The sequence below is a fragment of the Aphelocoma coerulescens genome, chromosome 1, assembly GCF_041296385.1.
Source record: "Aphelocoma coerulescens isolate FSJ_1873_10779 chromosome 1, UR_Acoe_1.0, whole genome shotgun sequence".
NCBI classification, from domain to species: Eukaryota; Metazoa; Chordata; class Aves; order Passeriformes; family Corvidae; genus Aphelocoma; species Aphelocoma coerulescens.
This window is the reverse complement of record NC_091013.1, coordinates 115,335,608-115,355,277: the sequence shown is the minus strand read 5'-3', so window position 1 is coordinate 115,355,277 and position 19,670 is coordinate 115,335,608. Positions and strand designations below refer to the sequence as shown.

At 46.5% G+C, this 19,670-nt stretch overlaps 1 protein-coding gene across 4 annotated transcripts in view; it reads left to right on the top strand.

Moving 5' to 3' along the window:
• The first annotated feature begins 9,042 nt into the window (after window positions 1-9,042).
• Window positions 9,043-19,670, top strand: part of PTGFRN (prostaglandin F2 receptor inhibitor) — a 67,952-nt gene continuing 57,324 nt past the window's right edge. For all 4 annotated transcript variants that reach the window (XR_011153851.1, XM_069025186.1, XM_069025185.1 and 1 more), the window contains exon 1: window positions 9,043-9,195. Coding sequence is in view for 3 of the 4 variants with exons in the window: in XM_069025186.1 (XP_068881287.1) it covers window positions 9,132-9,195 (64 nt within the window). In the remaining variant the exon portion in view is untranslated. The remainder of the gene's footprint in view (window positions 9,196-19,670) is intronic.

Here is a 19,670-nt window from a genome sequence, read left to right as displayed (position 1 = left end):
TTATTCACATTGCTGCAGAAACGGAAATTATCTCTATTTTCTCACTTCCCAATTCAAAACTGTAATTGCAGCTGCTCCCTCCTCCTTGTTTGGAAGTTTTACATGCAGAGAGTCATCAGCCAGGCTTGCCTTAAATCAAATCTTCCCATGCAGCCTGGGTTATAATCTAGTGAGCACAGCAGCTGCCTAGTCGCAGCAAGGAGAAAAGCAGCACATTTCTGCAGCCACTGGCTAGGAAATTCTTGCTAAAATAAAAGGGCTATGCCTTGTCTGATGCCTTTATAAAAATGTAAAGGAGTCAGCTTCCTGAGGGCTTTCACAGATATTGCTAATCATCTTAAATTGAAACAGGACTTCCAAAACCAGCATGTAAATCCCCATAACACACCTTCAATTTCTGTCTCCAAGGCTACCCAGCTGCCCTGATCCTCCGTGACAAGCTCTGGAAATGCAGTGAGACTTCCTTTTGCACTAGTCCTTCCCTGCTCCTCAATCCCCCTTGCTCTGGAGTCATCTTGCTTGCATGAAACACCACTCCACAGCGTGGTGGTGGGTGAGGAGCTGGCCTGAAAGCCCATGGGAAGTCTGAGTGGCAGGGAATGTGCAGGCTCTCATCCCTTCCACTCACAGAGAAATGCTGTTTCCCTCAGGGATACAAGAAAATAGCCAGAGCCCCCATGCAGACTTGCCCAGCTTTGCTCAGTCATCTGTGCCAGGGCTGGAGTGGAGGTCTCCTTAAAACAATGCTAATAGGATTTATTCGTGCTGTTTTCATCAGCCCTTCTTATTCTGCTATAGGACATGCAATTCATGAATGACAGCCACTAGTCCCCAGTCACAGAAGTGTATTTTGAGGGACACAGTATGTGTAGCCTTACTGAACATTTTCCAGTGACTTTATATGCAGAAACTGTACTCTCACAGAGAGCCAAAATCTGCCCTCTTCTGAAGTCCCTTGGGTCTAAATTAGTGAGATTTTCATACACTGTGATTTGAATCTGAATGTGTTTCCTTGCTTGCAGTCTCTGCGGTCACACAGTACACAAGGGGACTCTGTGCTGTGGTTTACCTTGTGACTTTTGGGGATTTTTTTGGGGTGTCCTGAAGAACCACATGATCAGCAGACACATTCCTTGTACTGCCAATACAGGAGCACCTTCTGACAGTGCTCATCTTCCAGGGTGCAAGATTTGCCAAGGCACAGGTGTGTGGAGCATCCTAGCAGAGAACAGGAGCCCTCAGCTGACAGCTCAGCTGAAGGTCTGGGGTGAGATACAGCTTCTCTGACCATTATCCAAGACTCACAGAAGATGTGCTGATGAGCCTTTTGCACTGCAGATCTCCTCAAAACGCTGCGGGGTCAACAGTAAAGTGCCAAACTAGAATCAATGAGGCCTTACGAAGACACTCAAGAATAGCAAGTCAACCAGTGGATTTGCAGGCAGACTTTAACAGCTTGTTATCTGATGTCCCCTGGGCACAAACACTGAGACATCTGCAGTTTCTGACCTTTTTTTTTTGTCTCTGCTGGCTCAATAGCTAGTTAGCTGGTCATTCGATGGGAAAACTAAACAGAGGGAAAGAGAGCAAATTGTAATAGGCAGGAGATGCTGGACTATTAGGATGCCAAAAGGACTGGAAATATATAAGCACAGAGGTTGCTTTGCTCTCCTTTATTATTTGTGCATTAAGCTCTCTGAGATGGTTTCTGGAACTCTGTTAAAAGCAGGCTTTTCAATATGCCAGTTGTCACTGAACTTTTACGTTTGTTTTATTTTGCATGTGTTTTGCATCTCTATTCTCTTTGCTTGGCACTGCAAGTTAGAAATTAACCTGAAAAACACACACTGAGACTTCACTGACTTTCCCAGATTTTCTTTTTTGTCTGAGAACACAAAGCTCTCTTCATAGCATCTCCTCTAGTCCCATCAAGGGGAGGGAAGATCCCCAGAAGACTGACTTCTGGATCATCCTTTGTACTGAGATCTCAGTTCCTTGGAATGCAGTGACTGCACTAGCTTATATGTATGGGGGGTGTGGAGCCTCCTCCCTGTTTCTAGGCTCTTGTTAATAAAGAGTGTGCCCACATTCTCAGACAGGGCCCTAATCACCAGCCTTAGCCTAATCTCTTAATTAATTCCTGTTAATGTAAATGCACTCGAAAAGATTCTTTTAGCTGTACTGTTTGAGAAATTAGAAGTGCTTTTTTGAAGAGACAGTGTGCTTCTTCTTTCATGGTCTGGTATAATGACAACACTGTCTTGCTGTATGAGAAGGATTTGACACATCCTATGGTGCTCACTTCTCATCCCCGGATTATAGATTATTTTAAATCAACTCAGGATAATAGGTGACAGCTCAGTGTATATTATGTGTAACATTTCAGTCTAGCATAGGCAGAGACCTCCTGGCCTCTTGTTTCCATAATTTCTGTGTCTCAGAATGGCCTAAAGTCAAGGTTGGGTTATGCACCTTGTGTAATAGAAGGCACCAATATGTGAAATTCTGGGACCTGCCAAAGAAATGCACTGTTCCTGCTTCTGATTTAATCTGATTTATTCTCATCGCATGGATGTCCTACTCATTACAATCAAGGTCAGAAAAGGATTTGAGCCTGTTTCTGATGTGGGAAGACAGCAGTCCCACAGGTAAAAAACACAAAGAAGAGGTAAGCTCAGATTGACCTTACTAAAAAAATAAAAAAGCTCCCAAAATGGAGTGTAGCTGGTCAGTACCAAGAGAGTGAATTCGGAGCAGGGTAAGAATTGTACCTGCTCATGTTATAAGCAGAGACCCCCCTCTCTCATGACTTCAATTTTGCCTAGGAGAATCCATATAAAAACAAATAAATGCCAAGAGAAATGTTTCTATTGTTTTCCTTCTCCGTATCTAATGAAATCTATTCCTTTAAAACAGAGCAATATCCTCCCCTATGATTTTTTGCAGTCACATCGCAGAAAGAGAGAAAACCTGAAAGCAAAATTGAATCCTTTTGATTTTTCCTGGTTCAAGAGAGGAGACATGCCAGTGGGAAGGAGAATAAAAATCTCACTGAGTAAATCTGGATTTTAAACTGCCTCTAATGATCAACAGCAATCATACAAATATTTATTTTTGGTTTTATAGTTTATTTGTGTTAAGGCTGACAGTAGATTTTAAATTTGATATTCAGTCTTCCTTACATAAAAAAATGTTGGTTATTTAATTATTCACTTCTGTAGGAGTTCAGAGTGCAAGTTGTTGTGGGGATAATTTTGTCACGTACTGCCTTAGAATGTATTTTCTGTTCCCTAATTCTTTGGTTGCAGAGGCTCAGTTCGGCACTAGAGATCAAATCCTCTCTGCACTCAAGTTGACAAGGAAACATCCAGTAGTTTGAATAGGGTGTTGATTTTATCCTTACTGTTCATGCTGTAGTGGGAGCTGCCATAACATCTAACATCAGATCTTTAACATCTCTCCAGTCCTTTGAAGTGCAGTCCCTCATATTTCATTCACCATTTCAACCAAGAAACAGCAGAGGGACTGCAGCCCTGCTGCTGGAAGGGCAAGAGGGAGGCAGGAGGTAGGAGGATGTGTCATTTATTGCGTAACAGGTTGGAAAACCTTTTTGCATGTGGTTTGCTCATGTGGTGACAGCGACATGATGTGCAACCTGCAGCCACAGGCAGGTTTCTGCAACCTGCCTGTTTTGCAGCTGTTATGGCTCTAACCTGTGAGACCATCAAGCAGACAAACATCTAGAGATCTGCTGCTAAACCTGTACATGTGCATGGAAATATCACAACGCGTGGGGTTTTCCTCATGTGCTTAGTGCTCAGAAATTCCATCAAATTTCAACAAGAGCTCAGCATGTGGTGTGTTTATGAGTGCTTAAGTAGTTAGGAATCAAAGTTCAGGCAGCCAGGTTTGAAAAATGTCGTCAGTCTTTGAATGATGTGCTCTGTTGAAAGGAATCTAGCCTAAGACGCTCAAGAAGTTTGAGAGTTTAGGATGTAAAGAAACCTGTAGCGTGTGGTGTGTGCTTTCTACTTTTCCTGGATTTCATTATGCCTTCCTGCCTCACAGAACAGCTGTAACACTAAACCCATTGAAATTTGTAAAGTGCTTAGAGATCCACTGAAGGGAGGCTGTAGAGGAGTAAAAGGTACTCAATTTTCATTGCTGTTCTATCAGGCAAGAGAGTTTCCAGAGTGTCTTAATAATAAATAAGAATAAATAACTGCAAATGTAGAATCTGTTCTATGCTCATTAATAGGTACCTTTGGGGCTGTGGTTGAAGAGAATCTCTTTTAAGGAGAAGGTGAGTATAGATCTGAAGATTTGAATTCATATTTCAGTATCTTCTTCAGGGCCATGGCTTGAAGCACAGGGGTATGGTTTAGTAGTGTATGAACACTATCCAGGTCTACCGGAATTTGAATAATAGTGGCAGATTGTTTGACCATTTTCTCCTGTCAAATTTCAACTAGATTTTCAAATAAATCATTCACCAATATTTTTTCCTCATGGTTTGGTTAGCTCAAGAGCCAGCTGAACAATATTCATCAAATAAATTACTCACTTTTTCCTCATCAATCTGCAAATAATTTATTCACAAATACTTTTACATGAGGCAGCCAGCTCTAGCCAGGACAAATCAAGGTAATTTCCTACGCTTTTGATCACATGCCAGTAGGACTTTATCTTGGACAGCTCAATAGAGACAGGTTTTAATGCATAATACATAAATGGGCAAGCTGAGTTTTTCACAGTTCTTTGTGAGCTCTCTACTATTGCCCATACTTCTGTTCAGCTGCTAAAGGGGAATGACAGGGGGACATATATTTTCCATCCAGGTACACTGAGAAACATTTCACAAAACCAAGTGTACAGCTCCGAGGGTGTGGGGCTCACGTCAGCCACAACCGTGATGGGGCAGCCCCTTGGCTGGAACACGCAATCTGCTCACTGGAGCAAGGCGAAATTTAACAAGAGCTGAGGAGAGGAAATGAAGACGAGTATTGTGCCCGCTTGGAAACACAAAGGGAACCTAGGGGCGGAATGAAATCAAGCAACGTGGAATTTCGCCAGCGTGCTGGGGATAAAGTCCCTAGCTCTTGAGAAAAGGGTCTTTAAATGAGACAGCACATCCCCGTGCAGATGTCTCCAGGACAACGTTTGTGCTGCGGCTCCCTTTCCTCAGGGTTCTCATGCAAACAGTTTGGAAGCCACTGAGAGCCCCCTTCCTGCCCTTAGAGGCTGCTGTGTTGCTGACGGGGCAGTCGAGCATGGCCTTACCTGTCTGTCTGCCTACACCTCTTGTTTGTTGTGGAGAGCTCCTGGCTGCCACACGCCAGGCAATGGCACCAAAAGATTTCTCCCCTGGTTAAGGTTTGCAGCCTGCAATCTGCACTGCATGAGAGCAGCACTTTTGCACCTCTGCCCCTAAGCAAGGTGCTGGGTCCTCATCATGCCGGGTCCTTCTGCTGTTGGTCAGAGACATAGAGCCCTTCTAAATGTTCTTTACTCTCGCACTCCATGCTGGATGTGGGCCTCATACACAGACATTTCACCCCTGTCCTCCGCTGCTCAGGCAACAAGGTGGGGAGAACAAGAGTTGTTATCCATGTTTGCCAAGAGAGAAACTTTGCAAAAGCTAGCAAGTGTATGTTGGAGGAGTGGTGCAAGTAGGGAGTGGTTGCGTGTGGGTTTCTTTAGGATCAGGGTGTGTTCATGTTTCATGAATGTGTGCATGCATAATAATGTGTTTAACGTAACAACTCCAGTCCTGATCCTTCCCCGAAATTCTGCTGGCTAACCTAGTTACCCCCAAATGAGACACTTTCAGCCTATACATTATGCAAAAATGTAGGTATGAAGAAACGTAAGCAAGCATTTTTACAGCATCATCAATAAATAAATACGTGCTATCTACTCAAATCAACAACATGCTAAACACTGAAAGTCAAATGGGCTGCCTTCCTGAGAAACAAACAACTGACCATGTATTTACTCTGCAGCTCATGAATAAACATGGAAAATGCACAAAAACAGAGGAAGATATTTGTCTCAACTTGGAGAAAGCTCCTGGCTCAGACTGGCTCTCATAGCTGAACGATACAAAATGGAATTGGCAAGGGGGGAAAATGACATAATCACATACATGTAACAATCCATTGAAAGTAGGACACACAAAAAGGAGAAGAAAACAGGCTTTGAAGGAGAAGGTAGACTAACACAGTGGTCAGCTTCAAACCTGCTCTTTCTGTCATCTGTGCAGGCGATTTATCAGCCTTGGAGAAGTGGCTCTCAAATTGAACGAGGGATCTCAGACACCTGCTTCAATTGTCACAATGTTACAGAATGTATTTTAACACACCCTGCTGCAAGGCCACATACTGAGGGGGGAAGAGCATAGTGATGAATGGCAGGATAAAGATGCTCTCAGGAAAAACACAGATGCAGAAAGAGATTTGGAGACTCAACATGGGTAATGAACTCCACAAGCTTTTTGTACAGCATAGGAAATAGTCTACTTCCATTTTTAGTTATGAGAGAAGGGGAAAAACAATGACTGAGAAATGACTTACTCTGTGCACAGCGTGTGTGTATAGACCACAATGACATTGTACCCAGGGTGGGTGCCTGTAAGTCAAAAAACACACTTAGAAACACTGGAGTCCGAAAAATCTGCAGCGACTGAAACTAAATCTTACAATGTGAGTCTTCAAAGAAAACAATCTGTTCAGTTAAACAAGAAGTGATAGGAGCCCCATGTATAGTTACTTATCCATGAAAATGGGGTCGGTGTGCAGGTTTGTAGGCAAAGGCATAACAAGTTCTGATGTCTCGAAGTTGAAGTTAGACAAATTCAGCCTTGAAAGAAGCAATTTCCTAGCAGCAAGGATAATTAAACATTGGAATAAATTAGTAGGTGGAAGAAGGCAGTTGCCATTACTTGGAGTCTTTAAGACAAGATGTGTTGTCTCTCTAACTCACTTTGATCCAGCTGCTAAGGAAAAAATCTATGGCTTTTGTGTATGGGTCAGATTAATGGGTTACAGTGGCCTTTCTGTCTGGAAGTCAGACTGTATATAGAGGAAAAGTGGTTCTTACTGAAGTAAAAGAGTGAGAGGTGAGAACACCACCCATGGCTCAGGACAGCAAGAGTTTCAGGACTAAAGGTTGAAGAAGGATCAGGAGTTTAACCAGTGTGATGGAAGCTGACTGGCAAGGGTGAGAGACCTTCTAACCAGTTTTCTGATTTTGATGTAAGGGACATGTCTTGGTTCATGGAAATGACGTTTTCCAGTGAAGAAAAAGTGTGTTTAAATGCTGGCTAAAGGAGGATGTGGAGCAGACTGATTGGAAACAGGCAGCAAGAACAAGCAGGGATATGAGGGCATTGTAAACACATTTGAAGACAGCCTTGTTTTGTTCGGGCAGTCTTTTCTCAGTCACTTGTGGATTCAGCCTCATCTGCTGTCTGGGAGCTCAGAGAACTTCAGTGTGCACAGGACCAAGTGTCCCCTAGACACCTCTACAAAGAGGTCTATCTACTCTGTGCAGGAGCTCAGGTAAGCGTGGTTGGACAGTGAAAGTTCTCCTCATCAGTTTTAGGAGGGTCTCATTTCATTCCTGTCAGGCAACACCCTCTCTGCTGTAAAGCATTACAGAAGGAATAAAGTCCAGCCTAAAATCCAGTCTGATAATCATGCTCAGTTATGAACACAACACACACTTCCTGCTACTGGGAGCAAACAACCTCAGCCAAGCCAAGTCATGCTCAAGAGCAAAGTGCACTGGAGACGCTAGAATAAAGCCTAAACCAGCCATTTGGTGCATGAGCATTTGCCCCAAACCATGGGTAGGCATCAAAGGTTCCCCACACAGGGAAATGCATAACACGGATCCCTCTCTACCAGGGAGCCTGGGCAGCAGACAGCAAAATGTGCCCAAGGAGGGCACAGATTTCACAACGAATGTGGCAAGGGGACTGAAAGAGCAGATAACTGTCCGAGTTACTAGAGAGCCGCCCAGTGCCTCCGCTCTTTGTTTTTACAAACAAACAGGAAATTAAATCCCCGAGCAAACAAAAATCTCCGAGCAGGCTGGGAAGAAAGGCGGTGGAGCGGTGGCACAAATGCCATGCTGCAGCAGCCCCTTACTGAGTTAACTGGGATCTCAATCAGGGGAAAAGAAACCCAGTGCCAAAAACGGGCAGTGCTGCTTGTGGGGCTGCCTGGCACCAGTAGGGAGGGAGCGGTGGCTTTATCCACGAAGTGCATGGGGCAAAGGGTATCCGTGCTCTCCCTCTCCCGACCCAGGCCATGAGCAGGGCAGGATCGCAGGAGCACGGGCAGGCCCACTGTTGCCGTGCTGCCCGTGGAAGGGTCGGGGACACGAGTGGGCGCACCCGGCAGTGCATGAAGTGGCCGCTGTGCCTGGGGGGTCCGCAGCCCAGCAGGCAGCCCCCGGCCGGGGCTGTGTTTGGGGACAGGGGCAGCAGCGGCTCCCACACGTGTGCGGTGGCTCTGTGCGCACGGGTGTGAGCAGAGGGGGCACAGGCGACCCCCGCGCTGCGAAGCGGACACGAGGGGACCCCACCCCCGCGAGGCGGGGCCGGACCGAGTGACCAAACCGTGCCCCAGCCCCGCGCTGCCCAAGGGCCGTTCCCGGGGCTCCGGCGGACACTCCCAGCCGGGCGAGCCCTCCCTCCCCGCACCGGGGCTTTCCCGGGCCACGTGTGCGCGGCGGCGGCGGCCCCGGGAGGGAAGAAGGGAGGGAGGCGACGAGGGCAGCGCCGTCCTCCGCTGGGCCCCGCTCGGCTGAGGCGCTCCTGCGCGCCCCGGGGCCGGCGGCCCCGCTCTCCTCCCTCTCTCCCGCCCGGGGGGAAGGGGCCGGGCCGGGCCGGACCCCGCGCCGCCCCCGCTACCTGCGGGCGGGGGCGGGCCTGGGAAAGTTTGTCTCTGTGGTTGGCTGCGCCGCGCGGCGCGGCCGGTCGGGGCGGGCGGGCGGCTCCGTGCGCTCGCAGGGCAGCGAGCGGCCGGCCGAGGAGCGCTGCCGCCGCCGGTCCCCCTCGGGCCAGCCCAGCCTGCGTGCCCGCGGTCCCGCTCGCGTAGGGAGAGGCGCCGCGCAGCCCTGCCAGCATGGGGCACCGCGGGGAGAGGGCGTCCTGCCTGCGCCTCCTCCTCCTCGTCCTGCTGCTGCTCGGTGAGCCCGGGGGTGCGCGGCCGGGGGCGGCGGGGAGGGCGGCCGGGGGTGCTCAGCCACCTTGCCCGCAGGTAGCGCGGCAGGGCCGGGAGGGAGCCGCCCGCCGGGCCGTGCCCGCCTGGGGCGCGGCGGAGCCCGGCCGGGCGCTGCCCTGCGCGGGGCCGGGCTGTGCCGCCTGCCCGCCGGGTGCGCCGGCCCCGGCCGCGGGCGGAATCAGCCGGCGCAGCCCCCCCGGCCCCCGCTGCTCCCTCCGGGGGATCGCTGCCGGGTTTTCCCCCGAAACTTTAGGGGGCCTCCCCGGAGCGGAGGTGGGTCGCGGGGTGCTGCCCGGTGGCTCCCCGCCGAGAGGGGCTCCCGCAGGCTGCCGGGGTCCCGCGGCGCCCCGGCCGCGGAACGTGGCGGTGGAGCCGTAGTTGCTCGTAAGGGAGCCGGTGCGTGGGCTGTGGTCGCGGTGAGGTGAGAGCGCTCCTTCGCTCTGAAATCTCACCTGGCGGAGATGAAGCCGCTCCTTGAGGCGGGGACCCTCCTCCTGCCTGTGCCCCGAGGGGGCTGCGAGAGGGGCCCCGCGCCCTTCTCGGCTTCGCCGGGCACACGGGGTGCCGGGGGAGCGGCGCTTCTCCTGCGCCCTCCCCGCCGGGCTCCTGGGGTTTGCTGCCTCTGCCGGGAAGTTCTCCCGCTAGGAGATAGCGTGTAGGTGATGGTTTATGCCGTGTTCAGGTAATGGTGTAGCTGTCGTTAGCGTGACATGTGGCATTGTTCCTTACTGGTGTCAGTGCCAGCCAGGCAGCGTGCAGGAATAAAGACAAGCGAGCGCTACACAAAAGGGTGGGTGGTGGGTTGTCGTGGGGTTTTTTACCTTTTTTTTTTTGTTTTTTTTTTCCTTTTTTTCCCCAACCTTGTACTTGTAGCATTGTTGCTAACCCTACTGCAGAAGTAGCAGTAAGTAGAGTACCAGAAGACTGTTCGGGTAAGGTAGTTCTGTGTTAGTAGTATTTAAGTGGCTTTGTGTGGGCTCTGGGCGGCCAGAAGGACCTCAGGTGCTGGTGAGCAAGTTACTCACCACAAGTCCTACAAGTTACTCTATGTAGTTCGTGATTCAGAACACTTGATTAATTGCAGGTACTAAGTGGGAGCCTTTTCCAGATTTCAGGTGGAAGGAGTAACTAAACAGTGCCCCAGCCCCACACTGCCAACATTCTTCTTCAAACAAAACTCTATTCGCTGACTTAATTTGTGCTTGCACTTTTGACTTTGCTGTGACTTTTTTTTTTTAATTAAGTCTGCCAGAGCACTTTCTTCATTTTTTGGCTGTTGAATCTTTCATAGCCAGGTCTGCAGAGCTGAGAGTTGCAGTTGAAAAGTCAGCTCCCTAAACCTGGGCTTGTCCTAGTCTCTTTCCTGAAGCTGCTTGTAGGCAATTGGGGCAGAGGGTTTTCTGTCTGCGAGATCCTACCAGACAAAGGTGTCCACTGTGCTTTCTCTTACTTGCAGCTGAGGTTAGTCATCTCGTTTATCTTTACAATATTGGCATTCTGCCAGCTGGGGAAACAGTCAAGAGCTGGAGAGCTCACCTTCAGTGTCTTTGTTTAGAAACAGAAAGGGAATAAGATTTTTCAAGAGAATGGTTTAGTAGGACAAGCAGAAAATCAAGACTCTCAGATGCTCAAGGTCATGCAGCAAAAAGTAAAAACTATTAAGAATGATGCACAACAGGAAAGTTGTTTCCTTCTTAATTCAAGATGAAATAATTAGAAGAACTTAGAGTGTGCATGCAGAGATACATGGCCATTGTCATGATCTGGTTTCTCTAGATGTTCTGAGCTGTCTCTTGGGGATTTTTTTTTTGTAATTGGAATGGTGCTTTTAAAATTGAAAGTGCTTTTGTGTGCAGAAAAATCTCTGAACTTTAGTCATACTTGTGGTGTGTGTTGTAGTGTGCCTATCTTCTGATACCATTACTTGGTCACTTCTATGAAATATTCCAAAGGTTAAGAGGTTTGGAAAGTAGTCTTTCTCTCACTCTGGATGGAAGAAGTGTGCTTCTGTGAGCCTTTTCTAGCAGCTCTTTAATGGAGAGGAGGTTTGGGGCTTTTGCTGCAAGTGTTGAGGAATTCTTGTATGAGGGAGGTGGAGGGAAGGAGCTGAAGCGTAGACAAGCTTATCCCTTGTGAGTACTTAGACTTGACTGTTTTCTTCAGATATTTACAAAATAATCCAGCAAAAGGATGCAAATCGCTGAAGTATTTGGCTGTGACAAATGAGAATGTTTTATCATCCTTTCTTCTTGATCCAGTACAGTTATAATCTGTTTGGTAAGGAGATTGTGGATCCTGATACTAAGGCTTGATCTTCTCTCTCTTTTCTTCCCTCTTCTGGTGTGGCTACATCCTGAGAAGGGAGGGCACTATGAAAGCGTTTTCCTCTGTCTGTTTCATGTGTGATTTCACTCTGCAGCCAATCTACCTAATCAACCTGTGAAATGCTCTGGAAACGAAAACATCTCTTAGGACAAGACAGCCAAAAACCAAACCAAGTATCTGATTGTTACCAGGGCTCAGACTGTAAAGTAAACAATAAGCATTCCACCTCCTGGGCTTTTTTCCCTGGCTCTTGTTTGAGGTTCAAGGTAATAATTTCAGTGGATCTGAAAAAAAAGGTTTTTGTTTAAATGCTATGGGCGTGAGGAGAGCATGTACTCAGCAGATCCTGGGGGAAAACCACTGATAATGGGTTTCCCAGAGATTGTCTTTTTCTTACTCACCCTTTAGACCTGTGTGGCACTCACTGTCTGCTATGATGAAAGTCAGTTCCAGCATGCCAGAACCCCAGGATGTGTGTTTAGATGAATGGACTTGTTTCCTGCATCTCGTGTCTGAAATTATTTTTGTTTCTTTTCCTCAGAAGCTACAACAATTAGTCATTTGAATCAAGGTTTAATTCAAGCTCTGCAATAGAAGGCTTTTGGTAATTAGTGTAAGTTATTGTGATCATACACTTCAAGGAAAAGCATGCTTTAATCTTTTCCTGCATTTGCAGCTAAAGTGGAAGCATTAGAAAATGGGAGAGCCTCAAGGTTTAGGGCAGGGAGGCGATGTAAGGATGATTACCCATGGAGTGTTCAAGGTATGTTAGAGTGGAATCTGCTCCCTGCTCCCTTGCTGGTGCCTACTCACCTGCGGGTGAGCCCAGGGCTGGCCCTGTGGCCTTTGCCTGCCTGTTCTTGGAAGGAGGCAGGCTCAGATCCTCACTGATACCCAGGGAAGGCTGACAGCTAGACCTGCCTATCTCTTGAGACTTAGGAGGTGGCTCAAAAGGCTTCCAAAGGGGAACTGCAGACTGCTGAGACACTAGGAGCACGTAGTGAGTGTTGGAACTGGGTTGGTGAGGCACTGAAGGGCAGGTGGTGTTGCTGAGGAGGAAGCGCTTTCCCTGTGGCTTTGTCATGCTGATGCATTTTCTTGGTGTGTAGGCTGCAGGAACCTGTGGGAATCGAAGGGCGAGCAGTGTAGTGAGTGTTTGTTCCTTTACATCCTGTGCTCTTTAGGGCTGGCAGATGATAGCTTAGTCACCTTCTCTGGCTCTCTCGCATCTTTGTAGGTGCCTGTCTGGGGCTGCTTTTTAGGGAGTCTGGGTGCTTTTTCTGAAATTCTTCGACCTTGTTCCCCAGGTTTCTCAATGGCTACATTTCAACATAGCAACAGCTTGCTCTCTTTAGGTAGCCTCTGTTGTATTTGGCTCTAATCCCTGAGCTGAGGTATAAACCTGCCTGAATAAGATTTGAAGTAAGCAGTAGGGGTCATTTAAAAATGCAGCCACATGCTTGATTAGAGGGGAATGTGCTTAAGAAATAATATATATCCATCCATCTAGTTATATAAACAAACATTCAGGGACATTTGATATTTCAGCTTTCACATCTAATGTATGCATGGGTTGATTTGTTTCTGTGTGGTTGTTTCTTGTTTTGGGTTGGGGTTTTTTTCCAATCTCCATAATCCTTGTCAAACACTAACCTGCAAAACAGAAATGTATATTTTTTTAGTAGGGAAATGAATATATATCTCAGTAAGGTATTTTTAGAAAGTGAGCATTTCAATTGTCTGGTTTTAAATGCCTTTCAGTGATGTATTTTATGGCGTGTGAAGTTCTTTGTTTTAGAAGGAAGGGAAAGGGGACACATTGTCTGAAAATGTGAGTTCTTTCAGACTATGTATGGAAGTCGATCCATTGAAAGCAAAGTTGGAAGGAATTTGAGGAAAACATTACTAACATGAGCTGGGTCAAAGTAGAGGTTATGTCAGTGTCTATAAAAGTCTTCAGTACTTTCAAAAGAAAGATATTAGATGGAGTATAAAGTCAGACTGTATATTGCAATGCAAATAAAAATATCTGTTTAATACTTTGGTTTTGATTTTTTATTGGAGATGTTACTAGGCCCCTGATATTTGTTCTGCTCTCTCAGATCTGTGATAGTAAGTGATAAAGTCTGTTTTATAGAGACCTGTGAGGTGAAATTGTCTAGGCATACCAACGTTTCCATTTCTGTCCAAGAATAATAAGCAGTTTCGTGCATGACCCCAGTTCCTAACCTGCTCAAGGTACCTCAAAACTGGATCTAACAAGGCAGGGAGAGACTGTGACATAAGCAGGTTTGAAGTTGTTAGAATTTTCTCTTCTGAAGAAGAAATAAGCTTGTATCAGGGAGATATTGTGTGGGGAATTTTAAGAGAGAATTGGGCTGTGAGCTGTAACAGCTGCCTGAAGAGGCACATGGCAGCATACAGAGGCTTCTCTCCACCGGACCCTGGGGGAGGAAATGTCACAGGGCAGACCCCTATGGAGAGGAGCCTGCCAGGAGCTGACAGACAAGTGAAGGACATTGAGAAAGTGTGTTGCTGATGTGGCAACACGAGATAGGTCACAACATACAAGGAAATACTGTGCCTTGGAAAAGTATATAAAAGCAACTCACTCCTTTGAATAAACCATTCAGATTCCTTGCTGGTCTGGGCCCGCCATTCAATCGCCGACAAATGGTGCCCCGTGTGAGGAGTTCATTTTACGCCTATCTGTGCATCCGTCGGTGAGCCCCACGGGACTTGAAGTGCTGCTGCTAGAAGCAGGAGTGCTGGCCAGCGATAATCCCTACAAGTTGTAGGTGAGCCATGGGGGATGTAGGGGATGGAGTATCCCAGGAACAGAATGTCCCAGAGACGTTAAAACAGATTTTAAAGAAACATGGCAGCAAAATTAAGTCTACGGATTTGAACACACTCTTGTTCTGGGCAAAAAACTGTGGCTCAACTTTAGATAGGACCAATATTTTTGATCCTCGGACATGGGACACTTTAGAAGACATGTTGTGGGACCGAGCTGCACAAGGTGACGCAGCGCTGACAAAGCTTTTATCTCCATGGAGGACAGCGTGCAAGGTGCTCACAGCGCAGGCAGCACCCAGAGACCAGACAAAGAAAGACAGACGCTTGTGCCACTGCAGCAGCTGTGCCGACCCCTTCTGTACTGCCAGTGAGCGACCGTAAGTCTGTCAGGGCTGTGGGAAGAGAACCAGAAGATGGCCCCTCATCCCCTGAACCATTTGACCCTGGAGGGAAGCCGGACAGTACTGTAGAAAGGCTCGCGCCGCGCGGAGCTGGGTCGCGGCGAGTGGCTGGAGTCGGGGGGTCCCGTCCTGGTAGCGTGTTCCCTCTCGTTTGCCCTCTGCGGAAGTGCAGCAGCAGTGGCAGATGCGGCGAGGGCAGAGCGTGCAGCGCCGTGAGGGCGTGGCACCGGCGAGCGCATGGCAGAGCTGCGCCGCGGCAGTGAGCGCGTGGCGAGCACGTGGCAGAGCTGTGCTGCAGCGGTGCCCGGTGGCAGCCCCCATGCCACGGACAGGCGGGGAATCGGTGGCACTGAGAGCTGGCGGGGCCGTGGCTCCGCTCAGCACATGGTGAGGGCTGTGAGGGGCTCTCTGCATGTGAGAGGTGAAGAGATGGGCTGGCAGACCTCTGCCAGCTGGGCTGCCGTCTCCTGCCCCTTCCTCGGGGCTGGGGGAGCTGCAGCATACAGCATTTGCACCAGCTTGTGCAGGAATGGCTGCAGGCTAGGCGTGTTGTTCCTGCAGCTGGTCCATAGAACTCTGTTTTGGTTATTCAAAATGATACCACAATCCCAGACCCTCAAAGAATGCTTTTTGACCACACCACCTTGTGATACCCTGCATTGTTCTAATTGTTTCTTGTTAGGGATGCTCCTGTAATAATTATAATTTGTAAGCTATTTTTTTTAAGCAAGAATTAGGCTTGTTACATTTTGAAACTTTTTGAAACCACTTAGAGAATTAATGTTACTACAATTGTAATTTTCCAAAGCCTTGATTTATATATAGTCTGTAAAACAATGAAGTATTTAAGCAGTTAATAATATTACCTTGCTTATTTTTACTTGGTGTGCACTTGTTGTTGTATTAGATGTATTATTTCACTGTTCATAGTAAGAAAACTGCATGTTCCATGTTTTCCTGAATTTGGTAAGTTAAAAGATGTTCGTGTTACATATTGTTAGAACAGAAAAGGGGGAGATGCAGAGTTGGGGTGTGCCCCCTGTGAAAGACTGTAAAGAAGTTTACATGTTCCTAATTTTTCAGTTGCATTCAGAATGGTATTAATAATGTTTTAAAGCAATTTTATAAGTATTTTAGAGAAACCCTCTCAGTCAAGGCTTAAGGCTCTGGCCAGGCCCTAGCCTTGGCTGACTGGAAGTTATACCATCAGACCCAGGTGTTTCTGCCCTAAAAGTGTAATCAAGTCATTTTGACTTGCTGATTTGATCTTTAAAAAGCTGGACTCTCTTTCAAAGTAAACTTGAAAGTCCTGCCTAGGAAAGACTCTCCAAGTCTTCACTGTGAAACAGGACCTTCCAGCAGTTGCAGACTCTGAGTGATGGTAAAAGCTTTAGACAACTTTACATTGTTTCTCAAAGTTTTATCTGTTTGATAACTACCATAATTCTTATTTATATAAAAGGGGGAATTATGGGGAATTATAAGGTAGAGTTGGGTTGTGAGCTGTAAAACCTGCCTGCAGAGGCACATGGCAGCACATAGGAGCACATGGGGGCACACAGAGGCTTGTCTCCACCGGACCCTGGGGGGAGGAGGTGTCACAGGGCAGACCCCTATGGAAAGGAGCCTGCCTGGAGCTGAGGGATGGGTGAACAGTGAGTGACCACCCCATAGAAGGACATTTAGGACGTGTGTTGTGATGTGGCAGGATGGGATAGGTCATGCCATAGAAGGAAATGCTGTGCCTTAGAGAAGTGTATAAAAGCAACTCACTCCTTTGAATAAATGATTCGGATTCCTTGCTGGTCTGGGTCTGTCATTCAATCACCGACAGTATCTATATACTTGTATCAATGGTTCTCAGGTTTTCCTTTTTGGTTTTTTTTTGGCAGTTGGTTCTCTGTAGACCCTCAATTTTCAATTATCTTTCAAACTTGAATATCTACTGAGAAGAGGCTTTAAAAATAATGAGAAACTTTTAATATACCTTGTGTTTTGCAAGGGGCTGCTTTTGGATAAACTGGCAGATAGCTGCTAAGGTGCCAAAAGTCTTGAATAATGTCTTTCCAGATAATCAGCATATGTAAAATAGGGTAAGAAGCAAGACAGAAATTAAGGAACTTAGTTTCTTAGTTTTTTTGAATTTCATATCAGAAACCGGCTTATTCATTTACATGTAAGCTTTTATAACTGTAAAGCATAACTGTTTCCTTCTCAATGAAGTCTGAGACAGAAAAAAGGATGGTCTTTTTTTTTTTTTTTTTTTTGTGCCTTCCAGAGTTAGAAGTGGTTTCAAAGCTGGGTTTCCAGTGGAAACTGTTATCAGCTTTGACTACTGAGTTTAAAATGAGCTAGGTAGAAGGTAGAGCCTGTTTTGCCAAATGCCTTTGTTGAGTCTTGGAAAAATTACAAAACAATATGGTAGTGCTTGTAGATTTGAGTCGATGTAATGGCCGTGGGGACTGCTTGAAACTGGCACCGGAGTGCTGCACTTGGTGCTCATTTTCATTACCCTGGAGGAGGCAAGATGTGGGGAAAGAGGGGCTGAAGAAGCAGCCTGGGGAACACTGTCTGTTATAGGCAGCAGTGGCAAAATACTGCTGCAGAAATATGAAGAATTGCTGAAGCAAGCCGAAGTATTTGACTGGTGATAATCTCCACGGCCAGATGGAATTTGCGTGGATGCTCTAAAGGATCTGAATTGTTAGCTGAGCTATGGGAAGAAGAGGTAAGAAAGGCAGAGAATCCTGGACAGGATTTCCTTTAGAAAAGAATCTGAGGGTGGTTTTTAGAATTAATTGACTTGTGAACTTCAGGAATGAGAACTAATTAAAGACTGGAGCTCCCAGGCAATCTGTCACAGCTGCCAATAAGCAGGGCTGGCAGCAATGCCTGTAGCATATCTGCTTGTTACTGTTTGTTATGAGTGCCATCTCTTAAATTGTTTATTATTCTGCAAGACTTCAGGCATTCATGCTGAAATTTTCTGGGCTGGATGTCTCCCACAGGTTGGCTTTTTTTCCCCCCAGAAAATACTTCTCCCCTCAACTACCTCTTTCCTTAAAAAGCTGCAGTACTTCCAGTAGTTACACTTGGGGAGGCAGCAGGGGGAATTTTTTTTTTTTCCTTTTTGATTCTTGCAGGTTCTAGCCATTTCTTCCTTGTCACTCTTGAACCAATAATAATCTCAGCTGCCAAGTTTAGAAGTTCTAGCACAACCATGGTTTAGAACATGAACTGGAAATTTGGCTGAAGTGTTAACTCTGCATCAAGAATGTGGCTTTTGCTGTTCTTAGGAAAATGTCCAAATTTGGCCACATTATAAGACTTGGAAAAGCATCAGTTTGTAAAAGCTTAATAGGGAATTAGTCTCAGGTCCCTAGAGAAAGCATTCTGTCATTGCTTGTAAGGTGTCAAAGGATTACAACTGTAGCTGGGGGTGGAGAAACGGAACCCTCCTTTTAATTCCAGTTTCAGACTTCTGAAAGTGTGTGTGAAGTCCTTTTTTTTTTTTTTCTTCCCCCCTTCTGTTCTTTTTTTCTCTCCTTTTGCCAAATTGGCCAATGCTGGAGTGATGTACTGGTCTGTGTGGATCACTGATCAGAGCTGCTGTGAGAGTCTGCTGCTTGTAGCGCACAAAGTATATATATCATCTTTCTTAAATGTAGTTTGGAAAAAAAATCAATGTAAACTTTGTGTTGCTTTTAACTTTTGTTCTCTGGCTTCAGTTCTTCTCTCAGGCTTTTTTCCCAGATATCCATCACCATTCTTTACTTCACACTGGCTGTAAAACAACTCCTGCTGCTGTAGCTGCTCTTATTCCACTCTTTCTGTTTAACAGGCTTGATTAGTCTGGACTTGCCTTTCTGCCTTTCTTAAAGACGTGGTTTTAACTGTGCTGCTCAGGGCTTGCTTCACGACTGCAATTTGAGTGCTCTCATGCTCTTTGAGTCACTTTCTTCTTGCCATATCAGTAGCCTCTCAAAAGAGTTTGGTGGAACCATTGCTGGGGGGTCGTGTTGGTTAGCAAGAGTCCAGTTCCGACAAAAGCTGGCTCCGCTTAGGTTTGCCAGTCTTAAAAAGAATAATTGCCGATGTAAAGGACTTTGTTTCCGTGCATGTTCCACTGCTGGCTCCAAGTGCAGAGATTTAGCGTCGTGTTTCATCGGCCTTTGATGCAGTGTGGCTGTGGGGAATCTCTGAGCAGGCTGTAACGCATTGTTCTCCTACACGCATTAAAATGACTGTTGCAAGAGAGGCATCCGCGGGGACCTCTGCCAGCTCCTTATTGATGTGTGCAGTTTCATCTATTGACACGCTACTCTTCGTTATTGCACAGTGGATCCTGTGGCAGTGGAATTCGCTATTAAATATGCCCCGCAAAAGAGAATTGGCAGAGGCTGCTTTAAAAGCAGTGTGACCCCTGCATTTGCAAAGAATAGCTTCTAAATATGAAACAGATGCTGAACTAATAGGGGATGCTTCCTAGATTTTCAGGGTACCAAACATACTCATTTTGAGCAAAAAAAAATCAGAATTTGCTTCATTTGTGAATGGTAATTTAAGTTTCAATACCCTTTTCCCCCCTCAGAAACACATGTATAATCAGTGTTTGTGTTTGAATGCAGCCAGTAATACTGAGGTGAAAATAGGCAATTATTTGTTAATGGGAACTGTTAGAATAAGCAGTGAGGTGTTAGTCTTTCTGTCTGCACTCTAATCCTCTTCCAAGTACTAGATGGTGGGAGAAGTGATATATCTTCCTTTGCCACAGACTTTTGTGTTTTCAGAGCACCATCCCATAATATTTACCCAGATAACATCCACCTTCTCCCAAAAGAAGTGTTATGTTCTTCAGAAGCCCAGCTCTGTGTAAAGAGCCTTTATGGGGTATAAAGTGAGTGCTCCTGTTCAC